The 20,242-nt window shown below is 38.2% G+C and overlaps 1 protein-coding gene across 6 annotated transcripts in view; it reads left to right on the top strand.

The window, feature by feature from the left end:
• Cntn4 (contactin 4) overlaps positions 1–20,242 on the top strand; it is a 661,264-nt gene that overhangs the window by 586,501 nt on the left and 54,521 nt on the right. For all 6 annotated transcript variants that reach the window (XM_005383752.2, XM_005383753.2, XM_013513798.1 and 3 more), the window contains one exon: positions 1,859–1,986. In XM_005383752.2, the coding sequence (XP_005383809.1) occupies positions 1,859–1,986 (128 nt within the window). The remainder of the gene's footprint in view (positions 1–1,858; positions 1,987–20,242) is intronic.

Genomic DNA, 20,242 nt, shown 5'->3' with positions numbered 1-20,242 from the left:
CTAGCACCCTGTGACTCAGCCACTCTAAATTTCCTCAATACATTGTTGATTTTTCTATTAGAATATTTCTTTCTTTAATCATTCATTCAACCACTTAAGAAATACTTAGAGGATGTCTACTATGTGCAACCCTGTGTCCCAGATCCAGAAAGTTCAGTCATGAGACAAAAACTGCCCCTGCCCTCAGAAAAGTCAGTATTTCATGTGGTAAAAACCACTAACAAGTATCAAAACTAGTTCTAGATTTTGTTTGGTGGGAAGAAATAAAGTGGCTTCAGGAAAATAGACTAACATGGAGAGCCACTTTAGAAGGTGGACAGCAGCGGTCTGCAAATAAAGCTACCTCACAGCTGAAGTGTTGAGGTGAAGAAAGTGCCAGCTACATCCCGATGAAGGGCGGTGGTGCTCAATGTACGTAGAACAACAAGGGCAAAGGCCCTGACGTGGGAAAGAGTTTCAGGTACTGAGGAACTTGTGGAAGCACGGTGTGACTAGAGGTCATTTGAGGCAAGAAATAAAGTAGGCAACAGAAAGGTTTATTTGTTGTTTTTGTTTTTGTTTAAACCTACTGTAGGCTCTAGTCAGGAAGTGATTCAGAGTTCCACGGGGAGCCAAAGATAGATCTTTAAGCCGGGCAGTGGTGAAATCTAGTTTATGTTCTAAGAGAACATCAGGCCACTGGCTGCAGAATGGATTTCAGGGGAAGAGTGGCAGTAGACAGACCAAGTAAGGAGTTCTTCCAATAGACTCGGTGAAAAGGGGGATAGAAAGAAGTGGTGATTTGAAATACAGAGTACAAATTTAACTGAAATTTACCTGGAGTGGGCTATCTGTGAACCTGTTTTTCCATCTGTCCTCTAAGCCAGGCTACTTGTCTTACATATCTTTGTATTTTATTCTTCTTCATGTAGTCATGCTGCAAACAGGGTTCTCTAAAATCTTTCCTGTTTCAACTCTTGTGTTTATTAGCAAAACCATTTCCATCCCAGCAGGAAATAGATATTTGTCCCTAATTGTAGGGCCTAAGATGTGCCATCTACATTTGCTATCCTGCCAGCCTAACATAAATTGTGGAATATTTTCAATCTTTTAGGTTCAGCTAAAATGTATTGGCTGACATATTTCAGAAATAATCATACCTCATTTAAGCTTCTCACTTAGAAGAAGCATTTTCTTTGAAGGTAACAATGTGCAATGGAATTACGATGGTGAACTCCTACCATCTTGTCTAGTGAAACTCTCAAATATCTCTAAGGTTTTATTGAAGAATTATTTTCTTAATCTCTTTAATGGTTTGAGCAGTCTTTCATTCTTACATCTGATAATCTGAGCAATGTAATTGAGGATAGTGATATGCAATGTAACAAGCACTGTTGATTTGTATTAATTTGTCTTGAGACCCTGTATCACTTTGAATGTTCTTGCTTTGATTTGTTTATGTTCGTGATACTGGTATGCTGCTACTGTTCTATTTTTTTTTTTTTTTTTTTTTTCTTTTCTTCTTTTTTTTAAATTAAAAAATTAAAATAAAAAAAGTCAGTCAAAAGATTTTTTCTTATTCTTCATTAGCAGTTTTAAAACTAGTGGTGGGTACCAAAGTAAGAGAAATGGTTGTGACCTACTCAATATTTATAATTTAAACAGAGATTTAAGAGCATTTTTTAACAATAAGAGTACAGGAAGCATAAAGTCACACATTCCACTAATGTTTATGCATATGTAGCCAAGCATCCTAAAAATGAGGCTGTCAAGTAATATAGCCATGATTTATAGTTTGAAAGAGGACAGAAAGACAAAGAATTTCTGAAGAATCGTGTGATAAACTTCGCCAATGTTGGTTTGTTTACTTTTGTTTCAGAATTACCATTTCTGAAGATGGAAACCTCAGAATCATCAATGTGACTAAATCAGATGCTGGAAGCTATACCTGCATAGCGACTAACCATTTTGGAACTGCCAGCAGTACTGGAAACTTAATAGTAAAAGGTAATGGCTCACCCAAAGAACCCGTGGATTAATACATCTTTCCCCACCTCTACTAATGTAATCTATAGATGTGGTATTATTCTTCTTAATATGTACAGATATCACTGTGTTGCTAAATTAATTCATCACACCAAACATAATATGATTAATAATCCTTTGAGCACTGTTGGTAATGAATATGATTGAAAGGCTATCTTATTTCAGGATCATCCAATACAATTCTGAGAATTACAGCCATTGTATCTATTATAGTATTGTAACTAATGTTATCTTCAGTCCTTTAATTAAATTTCTTTCGAGTCTCCATAGATTTGAAACTCATGTCTAGAACACTGTGCTAATAAATTAAAAACCCCTGACTGGAGCACTATTTTTAGAAGACATTGTTTAAACAATGACATTGGTGATTTTTAAAAGATGTGCCCTTACTATTCAGAGGGAGGAATGCGGTTTCTTATATTAATAAAGACTTTGGTCGCCTCTATGCTTTGTATGACTCACCCAGACAACCCTATCAGTTTTAAGGAGATTAAGTTTTCCACACACCTCAGTTTGGGTCGTTTATGTTTTGTGACAGAAAGTCCTTTATGCCCTTAGCACAGTTCATGACATGCAACAGTCCCAACACCAGGTTGGTGGCAGAGACTGGAAGTGAGAAGTGGGAAGGAGGAGATTTTAATTTACATTTCATTTGCATTTCTATCACTTTATATCTTGCCAAGTCACAGGATTTTTAAATTGAAGGGATCTTGGGGCTGCTTTGAAGAAGCAGAAGGTGACACTCAGTTTGGTGGCTTGTTCAAGGTCACCATCGATGAAGGACATGAACCTAGCAATCCTGACGGCAGTTCTTCTTGGTTCTCATACTGTACCAGGAATTTGGGGCCCTTTTTTCTTGTTTCTGTGTAATAGATACAGATAAGTCATATCGTATTATTTCTTTCTGCCCCGTTTGTAGCTTCCCCTGTGAAGTAAGATAGCCCAAGGCAAATAAAAAATATTCAAAAAAGAATATTCAACTCAATTATAATTCAAGCAAAGAAGCTAAAAATCATTTAATTGTATATTTAAGGGTCATTGTAGCCTAGATGTTTACTACCATTTTAAAAGGTTTTTTTAATGATGAACATACTTTGTGCAGATAAAAAATTTGAACTCCAAGAGTTAGAACTAAATCTGTATTTAAATGGACTCCAACTATTTCACTGTATTAATTATTCCCTCAGAGCAACAGCATCAGCGTATTAGTGTGTGTATTCACTCTGTTTCAGAGAGCCAAGGAAAAAAAGGCCAGATAATATTTACAAAACACAATGCCCACTGGAAATCTTCAGTAACGTGTGATTATCTCAGCTGCCAAAGGAAGTTTAGTGATAGACTAAGACCGAGAAAGACCCCAGGGTTTCATAGGCAGAGCTTGGACCTTTTATAGATGACTCGCCAGTTATGGAGACAGAATACTAGGCAACTATATTAAACTGTAATAAAAGATCAGGGATTTGAGGCAGAGAGATCTGATTTGAACCTCATTTCTCCCATTTGCTATCTCTGTGACACTGAATAAGATTTTAGCCTACATGGGGATAATAGTTGTGTCAAACTATAGTGTGGTTTTGGTGATATGGTATTGCATGTTGAATGATAAGCATGGTGTCTCTTATGGCTTGTGTCGAAATATCCCCCCAAAGCCTCAGGTGATCGTAGGTGGGGCTTTGTCAAAGATTCCTGGATCTACAATGTGTGACTGATTTACAGTGCAGTGCTAGGCTCAAGGGCACTAGGATTAAAGGAATAAGTGCTACCCCCTCTAAGTAGCCTGGATAAGATATAAGGGATAGAAAGAGCTATGATCACCCCCTTGTTTGCTTTACTACTTTCTGCCCATCATAAACCCCTTCTGCTTTGTAATACCTGTCTGTTATGCTACCCTGCCTTGAAGCCAGCCAACTATGAACTGAAACCTCTAAGAACTATGAGCTAGGCTATTTTGTCTCAGCAAAGGAAAGGTAACTAAGACAGTGCCTGACACATAAACTCTATTAGTAGTGGGTGTTATGTATATTATAAGTAGCTCTGCGTACATTATAAAGCATACTGAAGTGAACATTTATGAAGTTTCTACTCCAAAAGAGTAATTACCAAAGACAAGTGAGGCTGCCATGCAGAAATGACTAGGAGTGTGAAAGTTATAAACACTTAAGTATAAATTATATATATGACCTTCTGGATTGTATTTTCACACATGAGAAAGACTATTTTCACACATGAGAGCAAGGTGTGGCATGTATTTGATTATCATGCTTCTTATATGCATTGGTTTCCTTGCCTTGCAATAGAGTTGTCAAAAATGAAAGACCTCTCTTTCCCTTCAGAGTTCATATCCCAATGATACCACCAACTTTGGGACAAATCTTTCCCAACCAACTGTGCAGTGCCTTGCTGCTAATCCTATACTAAATGACTGAACAGAGATTAAAAATATACTAGTGATGAAATATGTCATGGTCACCTTATTTTTGGGCGGTTACAAATACTGCTGAGATAATAACTTATACCTATTTTAGCAAACTAAATAATTCTTGCCTTTTAGTAAAATGTGAACAGGAATTTCCCAAATATAATACAAGAATAGTTTTAGGCAGTTTACAGTTAAAGTTTCTTTTTATTTTAGAAATTATTTGTTTCTTTCCATTTATATTTGGAAAACGTTAGTTTTCTCTCGGTGGCAATAAAATATTTTAAAATACATTTAAAGAAAAAAGTGAGTCAGCATACAGAAAGGTATGAAGTGCACTGCTAAAAGTAGATGCACAAAAAATGATGAAGGTGGTATTTGAATAAGTAAAGATGGGAAACGCGATTCACAGGGACACTGGTGTACTTGAGGGAAGGACCATGTCACAGAATTGGAATGTCCTATCTGTGGTGGACACAGGTTTTACACACACAACAGTTTAGAAACTGAAATTTTCTAAAAGATGTGAGAAAGAAGGAGACCTGGAGCAGGCAGAGCCTGGTGAGAAGGTGGCAGATGGCCGCAAGTGTGGCCGTGAGGAGACACTATGCTGTGCTGAGGGACTCCTGTAGAACTCATCTGCTTCAACACAGAGATCTTCCTGGGCTTAGTTGCTGATATTCAGCTGTGGTCAGCTTTTTCACAGAGTTCTCTGACTCTTGCGTTATTCCTCTAGGTGAGATGAGGGGTGAAAGGGACAGCTATGCGCTTGCTCTGGTCAGTACGTTCACAGAAGTTAACAATCCTGTAACTCAGAGTAAGGTTAGAGGGATTTGGGAGACCATTTTTCTCCCAGTGGTTGGTTCTGACTCCCATTAGCATTAATGAGAAGCACGGCGTATACAGAGGGGACAGCCGTACCACTAGGTCTCTGAGGAGGATATTAACATAAACTGAGAAATGCAATTGAGAAATCTGCTCCATAAAGCAGAATAAAGACAGAGAAAACCATTCTGACTCTGCATGAACTGTGCCAAGCACTGGCTTGCACATCCCAACGCTGGAGCCCCATACCTCATGCAAATGCAATAGCCCAAGCTGTGGCTGAATGCTATATTTAATTCAATTTTGAGATATACAAAGGGACTAATTTATTATAGAAGTTGTTCTCTAACCTTAAAATGTTCTGCTGCTCATTTTGATCTCCTCATATGTCTGGGCTTAGCACACCAGGAAGGTCAGACATCAGAACACATCTTTTCCAACCTTTTAAAAATAATTCTATCATTAACCACAGTTTTACAATCTAGTTCTCTTCCTTAGCACCCCTGCTGTCATGTCAAACACAAAGTCAGCAAACAGGAGAAAGAGAAAGGGACAAATCTACTGTAACAAATACAGTAGGATTAAAATAAATCTTTATCTACCATAGAACAGATAAATATTCAGATGATGCATGAGTGGGTTCCAAACCGCAGAATTCTGACCGGTGCTTAGAAAGCCCTTTATCCTCTCATCTTCTGAATTTCTAAATTTTAGTGATTTTATTATTCAGTATATTTCAAATTTGGTTTGGTGTTTAATTCTAAACAAGAATAGTTCTCAAGTAAGATCCCTGAATTCTAAGAGTTAATATTTCACCATTAAACAAAAAATGAGCTTTAGTGATTATGAACATCATTAAAAACTGCAAAAAAGGCCAGGTGTAGTGGTACAGGCCTGTAATCCCAGCGTGCTGAGAAACTAAGGCAGGAAGATCACAAGATCAAGCCTAGCCTGGGCAACCTATTGAATTAGCAAAATCCTGTCTCAAAATTAAAAAATCAAAAGGGGCTGGGGATGTATCTCTGTGCAAAAGTCCTGTGTTCGTTCCCCAGTCAAAAAAAAAAAAAAAAAAAATATAGGCTACTTTTATGTGATATATTGGCTTTACCAATTTATTTTTATAGGTGTAACAGAGTTAAAGTATGCTGTGTCACATGTCACAGTGTCTTGGCCATGGAGGTTTAGAGTGACAGATATTTTCAAAGAGCAGGCCTAGAGAGGAGCAATTTAAGAGTGTTTGTCTTGAACATAGATCCTTAAGATAATCATGGTAATAGCAACCCTACCTTGTATTGATCACCTCCAGGGCTCTAAATGAAATCCAGGCCTTTAAGCTGTGGATGAGATTATCATGAGTATCTTGCTGAACTACCTCCAAAGTGACCTTGTAACACTCTGTGGCTGAAGGTTTCCCGTTACATTTGACAGACACTGTTCTACACCGAAAAATTTTGTACTTGTTACCTGGCAAGCGAAAATTCAGTAGTACTGTACTTAGAATGCAGCTCTCTTGGGCTTTGAACCTATCCCAATACATCTATATATTGAAAGATGACCTCTTAAACAACAACAACAAAAAAAAAAAAAACCTACATTTTAAGTAAATGTCCTAGTGAATCCTTATGCAGACCAGAGTTTGAGAACATTGCATTTTTAGGCATTTGTGAAGTATGGTCTCCAGGCCTATCTATCCAGTTGCTTGTTTTTGTACACCCTAAGAGCTGAGAATGGCTTTCTCATGCTTAATTTTTTGTGAAAAACAATCAAAGAACAAAAATATTTTTGGATGTGTGAAAATTTTATGAAATCCATCTTTCATGCTCCCTAAAATAAAGTTTTGTTGGAACCCACCCATGTCATGTTTACATACAGAATCCACCAAAAAAATGCATGTTCACTGCAACAGCTCAGCACGCTAATCAGCATCTAGAAGCTGCTGGCCAGTGTTTCAGGCACCTTGTATAATTGTAGAGGCCAAAGGTAGCTTGTCTTAATCTCATGATGTTTCAGTAAATTTAGTATTAAGGTATTTGTACAAGTTTTTCTTTTCCTACCATATACATTTTTTGCCAGACTCTGTATTAACTATGATCGCTTTTACATTATAATAGCAGAGTATTTAAAACAGTGTATAATATATATATATATATATATACACATAATATCTTCAGCTTTGCCTCAACCTGAAAAGACTCAAATATTTACTATTCAGTTCTTTAGAGAAAAAAAATACTGATTTTTCCTTTTGATAACTTATTTTTTCTTCCTCAGATATTCCAAGTTTGGTCCAAGGTGTAGTTCTAACTAGGCTATACATAACTTATTGCACCTCATGCTGATCCAGCATACTAGAAATTTTCATATCTCCTTGAGTCGAATGACTAAGCTGGAATTGGGGGAGATTTCTCTCCTAGGACCTTACCCACACCCCAATATCAAAAGAGTTGGCTTCAAAATTAAATATAAGGTGAAAATGCAGAGATAATAAATCATTGACTGACAATGAACAGGAAAAGAACTTGGCAGACACTGAAGCAATGTATTCAGTTTAATTCTCCAGGATTTGAAGAGGCTTCACACTGCTGCAACCAAAATACAAACAGTCTGCAGGGAAGAGCCTCGAACACCACTCCCCGCTTCCTGAGCTTCCCACCGTCAGCAGCCTAATTCGGCCGGGCACTGTTTCACCTGTACCTTGCGCTTCCCTGGCTGCGTGCTGCTCTTTTACTAAATCAGGGTTTTTTCTCTTGAAGCTGGCCTATATAAAAATTTCCCCTAATTTCAGCTGGATGTTAAGAGTTCTTTTTGTTCATGTCTTTAACTTTTTGTGCAATATACAGAATGACTTTTACAGCAAGAAAAAAATAATTTGTATTTTAAATGCTAGAAAAGAGGTGCTGTGTAGGACTTAACTAAAACCCCGTATACTCCCATCCAGATATTATTTTTCATTTTTATTCTCCATCCCAGCAAACTAAAGCTGTCTCTACACTTTACTTAACATTATGGTGATTCCTAAATTGCCCATGCCATGGAAAATGTATTAATGTTTAGAAGAAAGGATTCTCTCACATACATATATGTAGTAGACATAAAGCAAATTTTGTTAGTAACACCGAAGAGTATCTCCAGCATTAGATACTTTTTTGTGCACTATATAAAATAATTTTTCAGTGTTAACTAAACACATTGAGAAAAACCAATTTTTCCATGCATGGCCTGATGAACATGTAGAGGGTTTTTTTTTTTTAAAAATTGGAATTTTTATGGGAAGTGAATTTAAGACAATGTACATCTTCTATGTAAAATTATTCAAGGCTTTATCTAGATTTGCCTGGGGATCCATCAGAAATCGGCGACCAGCAATGACGTTTGGCTGGTAACACGACAAAATCACTTAATTTTGGATCCTTAGAATACATTTTGATCCAATTAGATTCGTACTACTGGAACTAGTTATTTCTAGGCAATAATCAGTGGTCTTTCTAATAGCATTAATACAAATTCTGACCCAAGTCATGTTTAACAGGAAGGAAAAGTTTGTTGTTAGAAGTGCTAAATACTAATTATGAGAGGTTCTTCTGCAGAAGGACAGTGTCCAAAACACAACACTACTAGACCCTGCTTGGTGTGAGAAGATCTGCCACACAGAAGTCATTGACAGAAAAGAGGAGACTCCTAAACAGATGTTGGGTAATTGCGCCTCGTGTTCTTACTGTGTTCACGAAGCTTGCTGTGCCTAGAAATCTGATGAAATTGGGCGCAACAGTTTCTCCTGACATTCTTGTAGACACTGATGAGGGTCCTATGGATTTAGTCAAGGATAGAGTGATTCACCTTATTCCAAGTCCCTTGTAAAAGATCTTCTCTCCTTTGAAATGCTGAGGTTTAAGTTTATGAAGATTACATAACCAGGCTCTATCTTGCATATTATTGTCCCACTGTTGGTAAGAAAGAAGTCATAATTCTTTAACATGTATTTCTCTGTGTCAGCTCTGTTCTTTCATAGGAAAGGATCTGTGTTGAAGGAGGCTTCATGTGCTTGCTTTTGGTATAAAAGACACACAACCAATAAGTTTGTGAAGAAACATCAACCTTAGCACTAGTACGTGCTACTTAAGCACCAGGATGATACAATTGATTTACGTATAAAGTTGACAAAAGAGGAATATCTATCAGTAGGTTTTTTTTTGGTAAACATATGAGGAGAAATGTACTCCCATGCTATCAGTAGAAATGCAAATTGGAATTGCAAATTGCGGAGAGCAAGTAAAATTGTGTAATTTCCATGGGGCAGAAGTTCTACTTCTGGGCATTTGTCCTATAGGAAGTCACATATGCTCCAAGCTAGGCTTGCTAGACTTTCAAAGATGTTCATTGTATTGTTATTCATATGTGTTGTAATGAAACATACAATGCACACATGAACAAATTAAAAAACAATTCATATGTTGTTACATAATATATATAATATGGATAAATGTAAAATTCATATCATAAAATAATACTATGTAACTTTTAAACACAAAAATACATATGCTACATAAGAACAACTTCATAGGGAAAGGTTTCTGGAATGAGATTATATGCATAAATTTTTAGACATATATTCATAAGAGAAAGGTACTGAAGGTATGTGACAATATATTTAAAACTGATAATTCCAGAAATGGGAATATGAGTATTGGTAAATTTTTATTGTAGTTTTAGCTGTATGGCATATCACAAAGGAACCCTTCCCAGGCATGGTGGTGCATGCCTGCAACCCCAGCACTCTGAGAGGCCGGAGGATAGCAAGTTCCACCCCAACCCGGGCAACTTAGCAAGTTAGGGAGAACATATCTCAGAATGAAAAAGAAGACCTGAGGATGAGCCTTTCTTAAATGAATGCAACCAGAGGCCATACTCATAAGTAAAATAAATAAGACTTGCATGAGTAAACATCATGTTGTCTCCCTAGTATAAGAAACTAAAAGAGTAAATAAGATCCAAAAGTTACAATAGATATTGTGAAAGGGAGAGAAACTGCTCAAAAGGAAAGAACAACTGGGATAGGGGAAAGGAGAAAAGAAGGAAGGAAAAAAAAATACATATATATATATATATACACACACAAGATAGCTAAGATAATTGTAGCATTAATTTGTATTAGTTCATTGAAAGGAACAGTTAGTGCTTATATTGTTTGATCAATTTTGCATGCCTGTGTCTGGTAATCTGAACTACTTTTAAGATAACACTATGCAATATAATAACCATTATTAATTTCCTGTCATCTTGATTTGAAATTCTGTATTGTTTTTATTATTCTTTAAAAAAAATTCCAAGTACTGTGGTCAGATAGTGCAGAATAGACAAATAGACACATACACCCTTTGCACTAATGATTTTTAACTTGTTCAATCCAAACACTTTCTGTAACAGTAAAAACTGTATTGCAGGATGAGATAATGGTTTTCCCCCAATGAATACTTACCAGTTTTGATAAAACAAACAAAAAAAGGCAAACAGAACATGACTTTAGCATCATTAAATGTGAAGCACATAATTAATTTCTTTTCCGGCCATTCAAAGACACTTGTGTTGTACTGATTCAGTTTAATTGAACTTATTACCACAAACAGATAATAAGAAGTATATTGAAGATATCCATCTGGCTTGCACTGAAAACCTCACATGTTTCATTCTTCTTGGCTGTCACAGGCCATACTAATTGCCTCATTTCAGCTGTTTTACAATCAGTATGATTTAGCTATTAATGTGATAAAATCCTTACTCTAGAGGAAGTTGATATTAAAAAGCATAGATCTCTGACCTACCTCTGCTACCACTTCTGCACACATCCGCAGCATTATTAAAGTTATATATTTTTAAATACATAAATAAAAATCCATCTCTCTCGCATGCACATCTTTTTAGGTTACATCTGTCATCTTACATCTGTCATCTTGCCATTGAGCTATTCCCCTACCGAAGGAAAGAAATAGTTTATGTTGAGCTTTTCATTAAATGTTTAAAACTCAATATAGTTTGTTTTCAAACTACAGCTTACTTTCTTTGCCATAATTTCCTAAGCTGAAAATGGATTTTAAATGTCTAATCATATAATAAATAAAAAGGAAAGCAAAATTAGGCATTTTGTCTTCTAAGTATATGAACTTCCTGTAGTTTGAGAATGATGCTTTATCATATAGACTGCTTTTATGTGTGCACGATCTATCTCTAAGAAGCAGCAGAGCATGTTGTATGTGTTAAATTATTTGTCTCCTTTTAGTTGAGAGGGGGCCCACGGCAAAGGGCAGATCCAACACTTGGCCCCAACTCTGTAAAGTTTCATCTCTTACAAATCCCGAACTAGTAATGGGATGTGTCAGAATAATTCATGAGTGACTCTCACCTTCCCTTCTTGGCATTTGTTGTCTGTGCCAGAGGCAAGAGGAGTATTACTCTCCCAAAGGAGCAGCCTCACCAAACCGTGATTGAATTTCTCTGGCTGTCATTGGCAATCAGATCTCAGAAAACCACCAAAAGACTATAGGCCTTTGGGTTAAATACAATATCTGAGCAAGATGAAAGCAAGTTAATTAACATTTCCATCTTCCCTTTCTGATTTACTTTAGCAAGATCCATTTCTAGAAGGTTAAAATGTTTGTCTCTCTTATGCATCCATTTGAGAAGCTGAAAGTAGGTTTCTGGGTATGGAGAGGAAATGTAAGCAGAACATTTAGAGTAGCAGTGACGTTTTACATGGCCTTCCAGCAGGTCTATAATCAGTGTGCAAAAGTTCAGGACATGTTATTAAGTGAAGATTAGCTACATCTGCTTTGAAGATTTTTCTAAACTGGAAAATATGCCATGTGTCATCTTATTAACTTGCCCTGTTCTTGCTTTTTAGAAGTAGAATTGCTTATAAATGCAAGGAAAGCTAGGATTCTACCTAGAAGATTAGTGTCCACAGGTTCTGAAACATGTATATGATTATAAGCCCAATGTACTTTTCTGATGACATATATCTGTGTCCAATGGCTTTTTCCACAGTATAGGTAAAACATCTGACCACTATGATATCTGCACCAAGATTTCTTGATTTATAAGACAAAAACATTGCATTTAATGAGCAGTATAGTTGAGGAGGGGACACTCTGGGGCAGTTCCAGTATGAGAGAACAGTCAAAAATTACAAAAGATGTAGCCACATTCCTCTCTCTATGCCTGATCAGGCCATAGACCACAGGCAACAGAATCGTGTCGGGACATTTAAATAAATGCACATTTCTGGACTCTACCCCTGACCTACAGAGCCAGAATCTCAAAGGATGGGACTTAAAAATTTTCACTTTTAACAGGTTTCCTAAAGAATGCCTACATTGAACAAAGGCTCCACGCCTAGGAGATCATCATCTAGGAGAGGGTACTGATCAGGAAAGGAGTAGATCTGTCTTCAAAATACAGAAGCAATGTAAAAGTAGAGAGTAGTGAAGTGGTAAAGATGATCGTTGAGCAGGAATTAAGATGTAAATAAAAATTGACCAGCTTAAAAAATGTGAAAGAAATCCTCAGCAGAGGAGCTTTATAGAACAGCCCAAAGGCATGCAAGCTCCCAGCATATCCACAATAAACAGGTGTAAAGGTAAGATGAGAACACACTCATAAATGAGGCCAGAGAAACCACCATTTCTCCTATCCCTAGAACTATGGATGATAAAGAAGCTAGTATTCTTATTGACTTTTTAGTGAAATTAAAATAGATTCTCTGAACTAAAGGGAATGAATGCTGTATCCCCATCCAGCAGAAGAGGTGAAAGGGGACGAACTTCCTCCACCAAATCCTGCTATAAGAGCATCCAATGCCATTCATGACCCTATCACCTCCTAAAGGCACATTTCTTAACACTGTTGCATGGGGGGTTAATTTTCAGTAAGACTTTGTAGGAGACACAAACTGTCAAGTCAACGCAGGGACTGATGTTGACAGGGGAAGGAGATCCATAGCCATTTCACTACCCTCTTTCCTGAAATGTCTGCTATTGAAATTCCTTATGAGAAACACATAAAATTCCTGATTTGTTGGATTAATTTTCTGATCATATGGATCACTAAGGCATACAGTAAGTTAAATGGCAGAAATGATATTCAAAAGTACTTTTAAAAATCGCTGTTGGACCAAATGTACGATAATTCATTTAATAGTGACAGATACAGAGGTTTTCATTTGGTTTCACAACTCAGAATTGGGGTATTTTATACTTTTAAAGAAAACCTGCAAATTAAACCTAGGTGTCTTGGTTACTTTTCTCTCGCGCTGAGAAAAAATACCCAACACCCCAAATTAAGGAAGGAAAGGTTTATTTAGTTTGCAGTTTGTGGAGGTTTCAGGCCATAACCCGCTGGCTCCAAGGGAGGGTGGCAGGGCACGGGGCAACACTTCAAGGTGGCAGAAGACAGCAAAAGCAGCAAGAGCAAAAAGGGAGGGAGCAATCCTCTTTCTCTCCCTTGTATTGTAAGCAGGCTATGCCCACCTAGGGAGCATGTAGCACTCACATAATCTCCATGCCCTCCTCTTGCACAAGCTCAGGATGAATACAAAGTAAGCACCCTGGCCTCCTGCTGAGTCACATAGTTAACCTTCTGAACTTCTCACATTGACACAATGAACAACATCTGTAGGCTGTAAGGGCGTGTCCTTTTCACCCCAGGATGCAGAATTGCTGAGTCACTTAGCCAAGCCTCTAGACTCCCAAGTTGACACAAGGTACCACCCATAACAGTAGGACATAATAGAGTGTTCTAAACAAGAGAGGAAAACATCTTAAGATACAGTGTAGCACTGAGGGTTGTACAAGGGGAAAGGGTTTTGTTTCCATCTTGAGATAGACATTAAAATTGAAATCAGCTTAAAGTGTGACAATTGGGATGATTATCAGAAGAACAGCTGTAGAAACAGGCAGGTTAAGCTAAAAAGAGGCTACAGAGAGTAGAAGGAAAGGGATGGTCATTCTATTTAAACAGTAAAAGAAGCATGAAACTCCAGGTGACATCAGAGGACAGAACTAGAAAACATAGGGGGTAGCTCTTGGTGCAAAAATATGGCTTATGTCCAATAAAAGGAAAAATGTTCCAAACAATTAAAACACTGCAAAAACAAAACTCAGGATTTTTCTGTTATTGATGACATTCATTTCTAGACTGGACATCTATTCTGGGGAAATAATGTCAAAAGAATTCATGCATCTGACATGCACTCATGTGGTCCTGGTGCCCTAGAAGAGGTAGTTTCTATTTGTCTTAGCATTCTCAGGGCTCCCTGAATTAACCTTGACCCATATGTCCCTCCCGCCTCTGAAACATTATCACTGTATGACTTAATGGTTTTAAAAAGTTATTTCTGCCTTAGTTTCTTTGTTTTGTTTTTGTTTTGTTTTGTTACCAAAACCATACCCTGCCAGGCATAGTGGTGCACACCTGTAATCCTAGCATTTAGGAGGCTGAGGCAGGAGGATCACTATGGGTTTGAGGCCATCCTGGGCTACATAAGCCAGTTCAAGGCCAGTCTGAGATCCTGTCTCAGAAAACAAACAAACAAACAAATCAAAACCAAAAAATGGGGGCTGGGGATTTAGCTCAGCAGCACAGCGCCTGCCTAGCAAGCACAAGGTCGTGAGTTCAATTCCTGGTACCGGAAGAAAAAAAAAAAAATGTACCCCTAGGTTGACATCTGTCACATTAACTTTATTTTCTTATTGCAAATGTTAGGGTTTTTTCTTTTTTAGTTCTCCCTGTGTGAACTAATCCATAATCAGTAATGCAGTGTGGGTTGAAAAGGTTATCCTGCTAATTTTGACTAATATAATCTGAGGTAAGATATTCTTTTTTGTTGTTTTTTTTTTGTTTTTTTTTGTTGTTGTTGTTTTTTTTCCGGTACCAGGAACCGAACTCATGACCTTGCACTTGCCAGGCAGGCGCTTTGCCGCTGAGCTAAATCCCCAGCCCCTGAGGTAAGATATTCTTAAAATAATGTCCCCCCAAAAGGATCTTTTTTCTGTTTGGTTATATGTTAGGGTTTCAAGAATTCAGTAAACCATACCCTGTTCTATGTCTGTCATTTGATCCAGCTGAGAGGTGACGCCACAGATGTCAATCACAAGTTAGCTTTGTTGCTGATACAACTAAAAGGGAACAGCAGTGGCTCAGTCACATAGCAATGGTGGGCTCCTAACACTGAGCCCCAAAGGCAACAGACTTGTTTCACTGGGTAATGCCAAGTGTCTCTCATGTAAAACCCCCAGAAGGGAGGAGGGTTGCCCCAACAGGTGTACTTGCTTCAGGACTACAGGAGAAAGCGTGGCACTGGGCCAAGAGTATTCTCTTCTTGTTTCCCAGACTTACCACTGGGTAAAGAGCAAGCATAGGAAAGGGGAGAGATTGTGAGGCACACTAGCTGTGGAACAGAGGTTGCGAACTATTTGTTTTCATGGTAAATCTGACTAACACCCAGAGACTCGTGCGGTCTAGCTGTCCCAGTGTTGACAATTTTGCACTGGAATATCTTCAGACAGGAGTAAATTGATCCCAGATCTCATTATTCCTTATTGTCTTCTATCTCTAAATCATACTTCTATGGTACTCCCGGGTCCTCTGTAAGCATTTGACATGAGTATTAAGTGAGTCTCATTGCTCTGTGCAAAAGGCCAGCCTTTGATTATTTCCAATCATTACCTTATTAAGTAGATGTAAACTGAGTGTAATAGGGATATGAGAAGAGGGAGGGCTGGAGAAGAGGATATTTCAAATCCTTCTATTTATGATTCTGTACGTGATTCTCCACTGAATCTGCATTTCACTCCTATATCTGTACTGAGAGGTTGTCAGTGGGAAAGAAACTCAGTTATCAAAATGGACACGGTCTTCTCAGGAGCAGTCAGTGGTTAATTGGGACAAGAAAACACAAGTCATTATCTTTGAGAAATCTGAAGCAAATTGAAGCAGGTTGTCACCTCTCACCAGGAAACAAATTAGGCCTGTCTTTAAAAAGACTCTGCTTTCTCCAGCTGCTGACTGGGGACTCCTGTCAGCTGCCAAAGAAATAGGAAGAGTGTGAATAAATGATACTAAAATGCTGGTCACCAAAAAACCCGTGAACCCATTTTCTCATGCTCATGAATATTTCTAATTGATCTGACCAGTACATTAGAATGCCAAAATTTGGATACCATCTTCAAGTTGAAATTATGAGTACCTCAGCCTGTTGGGGAAAAGTCCTTCTGCAAAGGAAAAAAGCCATGAATTATAGACAAATAGCTCTTCCTCTTGGCTGGCTCTCTGTGGTAGACTCCCTGCCACCTGGAGAAGCATATAGTTCAGCTTTAGCGCAAAAGAAACAGAGAAAAATAATAACACAGAAGACAACAGGCTGAATTATAAGGGTTGTGAACAGAATTAACCTTGAGACAACATGACTTTTTCTCAACCTTGTGAGTGTGGAACTGATTATAGTGGAGGGCAAGAAGAATGCATGAGGTCCCGCCCTCCTGGGTTCTGCTCTGCGAGCAGATCGTTATTCCCAGACCCCATTTTTCTCCCTTATAAAAAGAAGAGCCTTTAATAGCAGTAAGTCTTGTTCTCGTTTTAAATTTCTGTGATTTGGTAAAGAAACACTTTGTTCCAATTAAGTATTAAACCATTTTAACTTCACATTTCTTTGTCACTCAATGACAAAAAGTCTACTCAGAAGTTCTGTAACTCAAGCGCCCCCCGCCAAAAGAAGATGAAATCTTTCATGCTCAAGGGACTGTCATTGCATAAGCATTTATTTTACATCAACTCAAGTTATGATCACTGATGAAAAAAGAGACAGTTATAATTGAAGTAGCGTGAGCAGTTTTGCCAACCAGTCCATCCACAAGTGGATGAAATCCCCCTGTGGTCAACAAGAGCAGTTATTCCATCTTTTTCTCTGACTACTATTCAGAGCTCATCCATCAAGAGATACAGCACCTAGCCAAACATATATTCTCCAAATATGTCTCTGATTTCACAGATAAATCCTTCCAGGTGTGCTAAGGCAGAAGTCTTGCTCCTATAATTTTTCAGGGTGGGAGTCATGCTCTCCAAAGTTCATCTTAGAACATAGCTCAGGGTGGAGGCTGCTTGGCTTTTTGAGGGTAAGGTAATGGTCTCCCTTCTGAAACCAGTAAGACATACGTGAGTCTTATTCAGAATCATTCTCCCTGAAGATTAATACACATTAGCTGCAAATAAATCTGCAGTCTCTTCCTGTAACATCTCCTGTAAAATCAGGAGGAGAATCCTTCCCCTTCACTGCAGAATGACAGTTTTCCTGCTGGAGTGGGGATTCAGTTCTTGGTTTACATCCAGCCTATTCTCCTTGTCAAAAAAATTGGATGGCCCCATCCTTACTCTTTTCCAAAAATACTTTCTCGTTTATTATAATATGTATAGACTGAGAATTTTTCAAATCTTTAATTTCTAGTTACCCTTGGCGTACTGTGATTTTGAGTCATTTCTCTCTTCTCAGAGTTTACTGTGAGCAGTCAGGAGGAATCAAGCTACTTCTTCAACACTTTGTTTAGAAATATCCTCACCAAAAATGTAATGTCATCTCATGAAATTCCTACCTCCCCGAAAGCACTGGGAAACAAATACAATTCAGCCAAGCCCGTTGCCACTTTGTAAAAAGGATCGCCTTTTATCCACCTCAAACAACACAAATTTATTTCTCACCATTCTAGAGCCTGGAAAGTCCAAGAACAGGGCATGGACAGATCCACTGTCTGGTAAGGATGTACCTCCTGATTTGCTGATAGCTGTTTTCTCACTGTGTCCTTTTTTAGTGGAGAAAGCTAGTGAGCTTCTCGGCTTTTTCTTATAGGGTCACCAATTCCATTCATGAGGGTCTCACTCTCATGACCTAATTACTCTCCCAAGCCCTATTTCACCTCTCATCACAGGAGAATTGAAATTTTCTTATATGAATTGGGAGGTAGGGCCCAAATATTCAGTCTATGGAACTCCATAGCAGAAGTATGTATTTCTCTAACACTTTTTTCACCATATTTGAACATTTAAAATGATAACCCCTCTTGTTTTATTCCCTTTTTTTGAGACAGGGTCCCCCCATGTAGTCCAGGCTGGCCTTTGAACTTACTGTGCAGCCCACGCTAGCCTTGCATCTGTAGCAATCTTCCTGTCTCAGCCTCTGAGTGCTGGGATGACAGGCATGCACTACCATACCCAGCTCATAACATTTTCATTATCTAAACGTTTTTCTTGTTGCTTACTTGACACCTTAGCTTTGCTTGAGTAGTAGCTGGAAAGGCACACTGATGAAGAGGAACAGACGGCCCACCTGCCAAGGCAGGCCAGTTTTATGGGGTACTGTAGTGGGCTGAGGTCCAGTCAGTCATTATCACAATCTTGTTTCTCAGCTACAGAGGGATCCTCATAGTTCAAGGGTTAGTTCATTCCCCATGAAATGAATGCCTCCATTTACAGTAGTTTAGTTGTGTGAAGCTCTGCTTTTCCTGGGGTGCCAGTGACTGTGAGCTCAGGAGAGTTGCTAGAGACCTTCTGGAATTGCTCCAAGGAAGAAGGAATGGAACTTGATGTAGAGGCTCACCAGATACCCTCTGAATCTGGAAAATTACTTTACTTTTATCTCTGTGTCTGCCATCTTGAAGGGAAATGAGATACGCTAGGTAAATTTAGGGCTAATAAACTGTTCCACCTAGTTTTCATAAATGATTAACAAGCCTGTACATGGAGCTGAGAAAAATTTGACCTAGAGTTTTATAAAATGAAATCTGTCAAGCTTTGTTCTACTTTTAGCTACCTATTGGGCACTGTAGGCCCAAGCAAAGAGTTGTTTTAGCAAAACCTTCTCTTAAGTCTCTGGATGGTTCAGAAAAAAATCACAAATCATGCTTTTACTTAATAACAGTTGAAGGACCCAGGAGTTTGTTTGTCCTTTGTCACTGTGGTGGTCTCTGACTAGATCATTTTCATTTTCAACTCAAGTTCTTAAAAGCTCTGTTACATGGGCTAAATTAATCTGTAGAAGTTTATGTTTCTTCCTCTGTAAATGGGACGTTTTACCTGTTGTTAAGGAATTTTCTATGTAAATCACTGAACAACCCTGATGTTTAACTGAGAATCACGTTTACTGTGTTCTTGTTCGTTGGACTGCATGCCTGCATTGCATCCAGTACCTTTTTTCACCCCAGAACAATAGCTCAAAGTGCCTCACTTTGTGCCTTAACTTAGATCCCTAAAAATATACCAAAATCCAGCAGTGGCTTTGTAGCAGCACTGAAGTCTGAGATACTAGCCACTGTCTTCTCAGAGAAAATAAATCATAGCTTTATACTTACTTCTTACCTTTACGTTGTTAGTATTGTGCGTGCATAATGAAATCCACAAGTCAGTGTTCTCAGCAGGCAGAACTGTTGAAGCTGCATTGTGTTTTGCTTTGTACTAGGCTTTTGACAAACCAGTATCCACCTGCCCTGAATTCTGCTTCCTGAGGGACAGTAGTGTGGGCCACTGAGGTCTGTGATTGATCTTTGAGTGACTTGTACTTTATCAAGGAGCAGATATAATTTCTCATGTATCTGATTAACCTTCTCTGAAAGATTGCCATCATTTCTGTAATGCCAGCGGATTATTCTGTGCAGGGAAAGATGGATATCAGCTCATTTTAATCAATAGCCTACAAAAGGTGTCACCTGGCTCTGCCTGTGGTTATCTATAACGTCTGACCCAAAGGGTACTATCATTTGTCAAATAACCTGGTTTCATTTAAAGCGCCTAAGAAATGGAGTTGCCTTTATTTTAAAACTGTTTGCAGAACAATGTATTAAGTTAATAAGGTGCATGCTTATTTTCTGGACAATATTCTGTTAAGAAGAGAAGAATACAGTAGATATAACCCAGGGCCATTTTGGCCAAGGAAGGACATAT

Source organism: Chinchilla lanigera, unplaced genomic scaffold, assembly GCF_000276665.1.
Source record: "Chinchilla lanigera isolate Chin_1 unplaced genomic scaffold, ChiLan1.0 scaffold00020, whole genome shotgun sequence".
Taxonomy (NCBI): Eukaryota; Metazoa; Chordata; class Mammalia; order Rodentia; family Chinchillidae; genus Chinchilla; species Chinchilla lanigera.
This window is presented reverse-complemented; position numbering and strand designations above follow the sequence as displayed.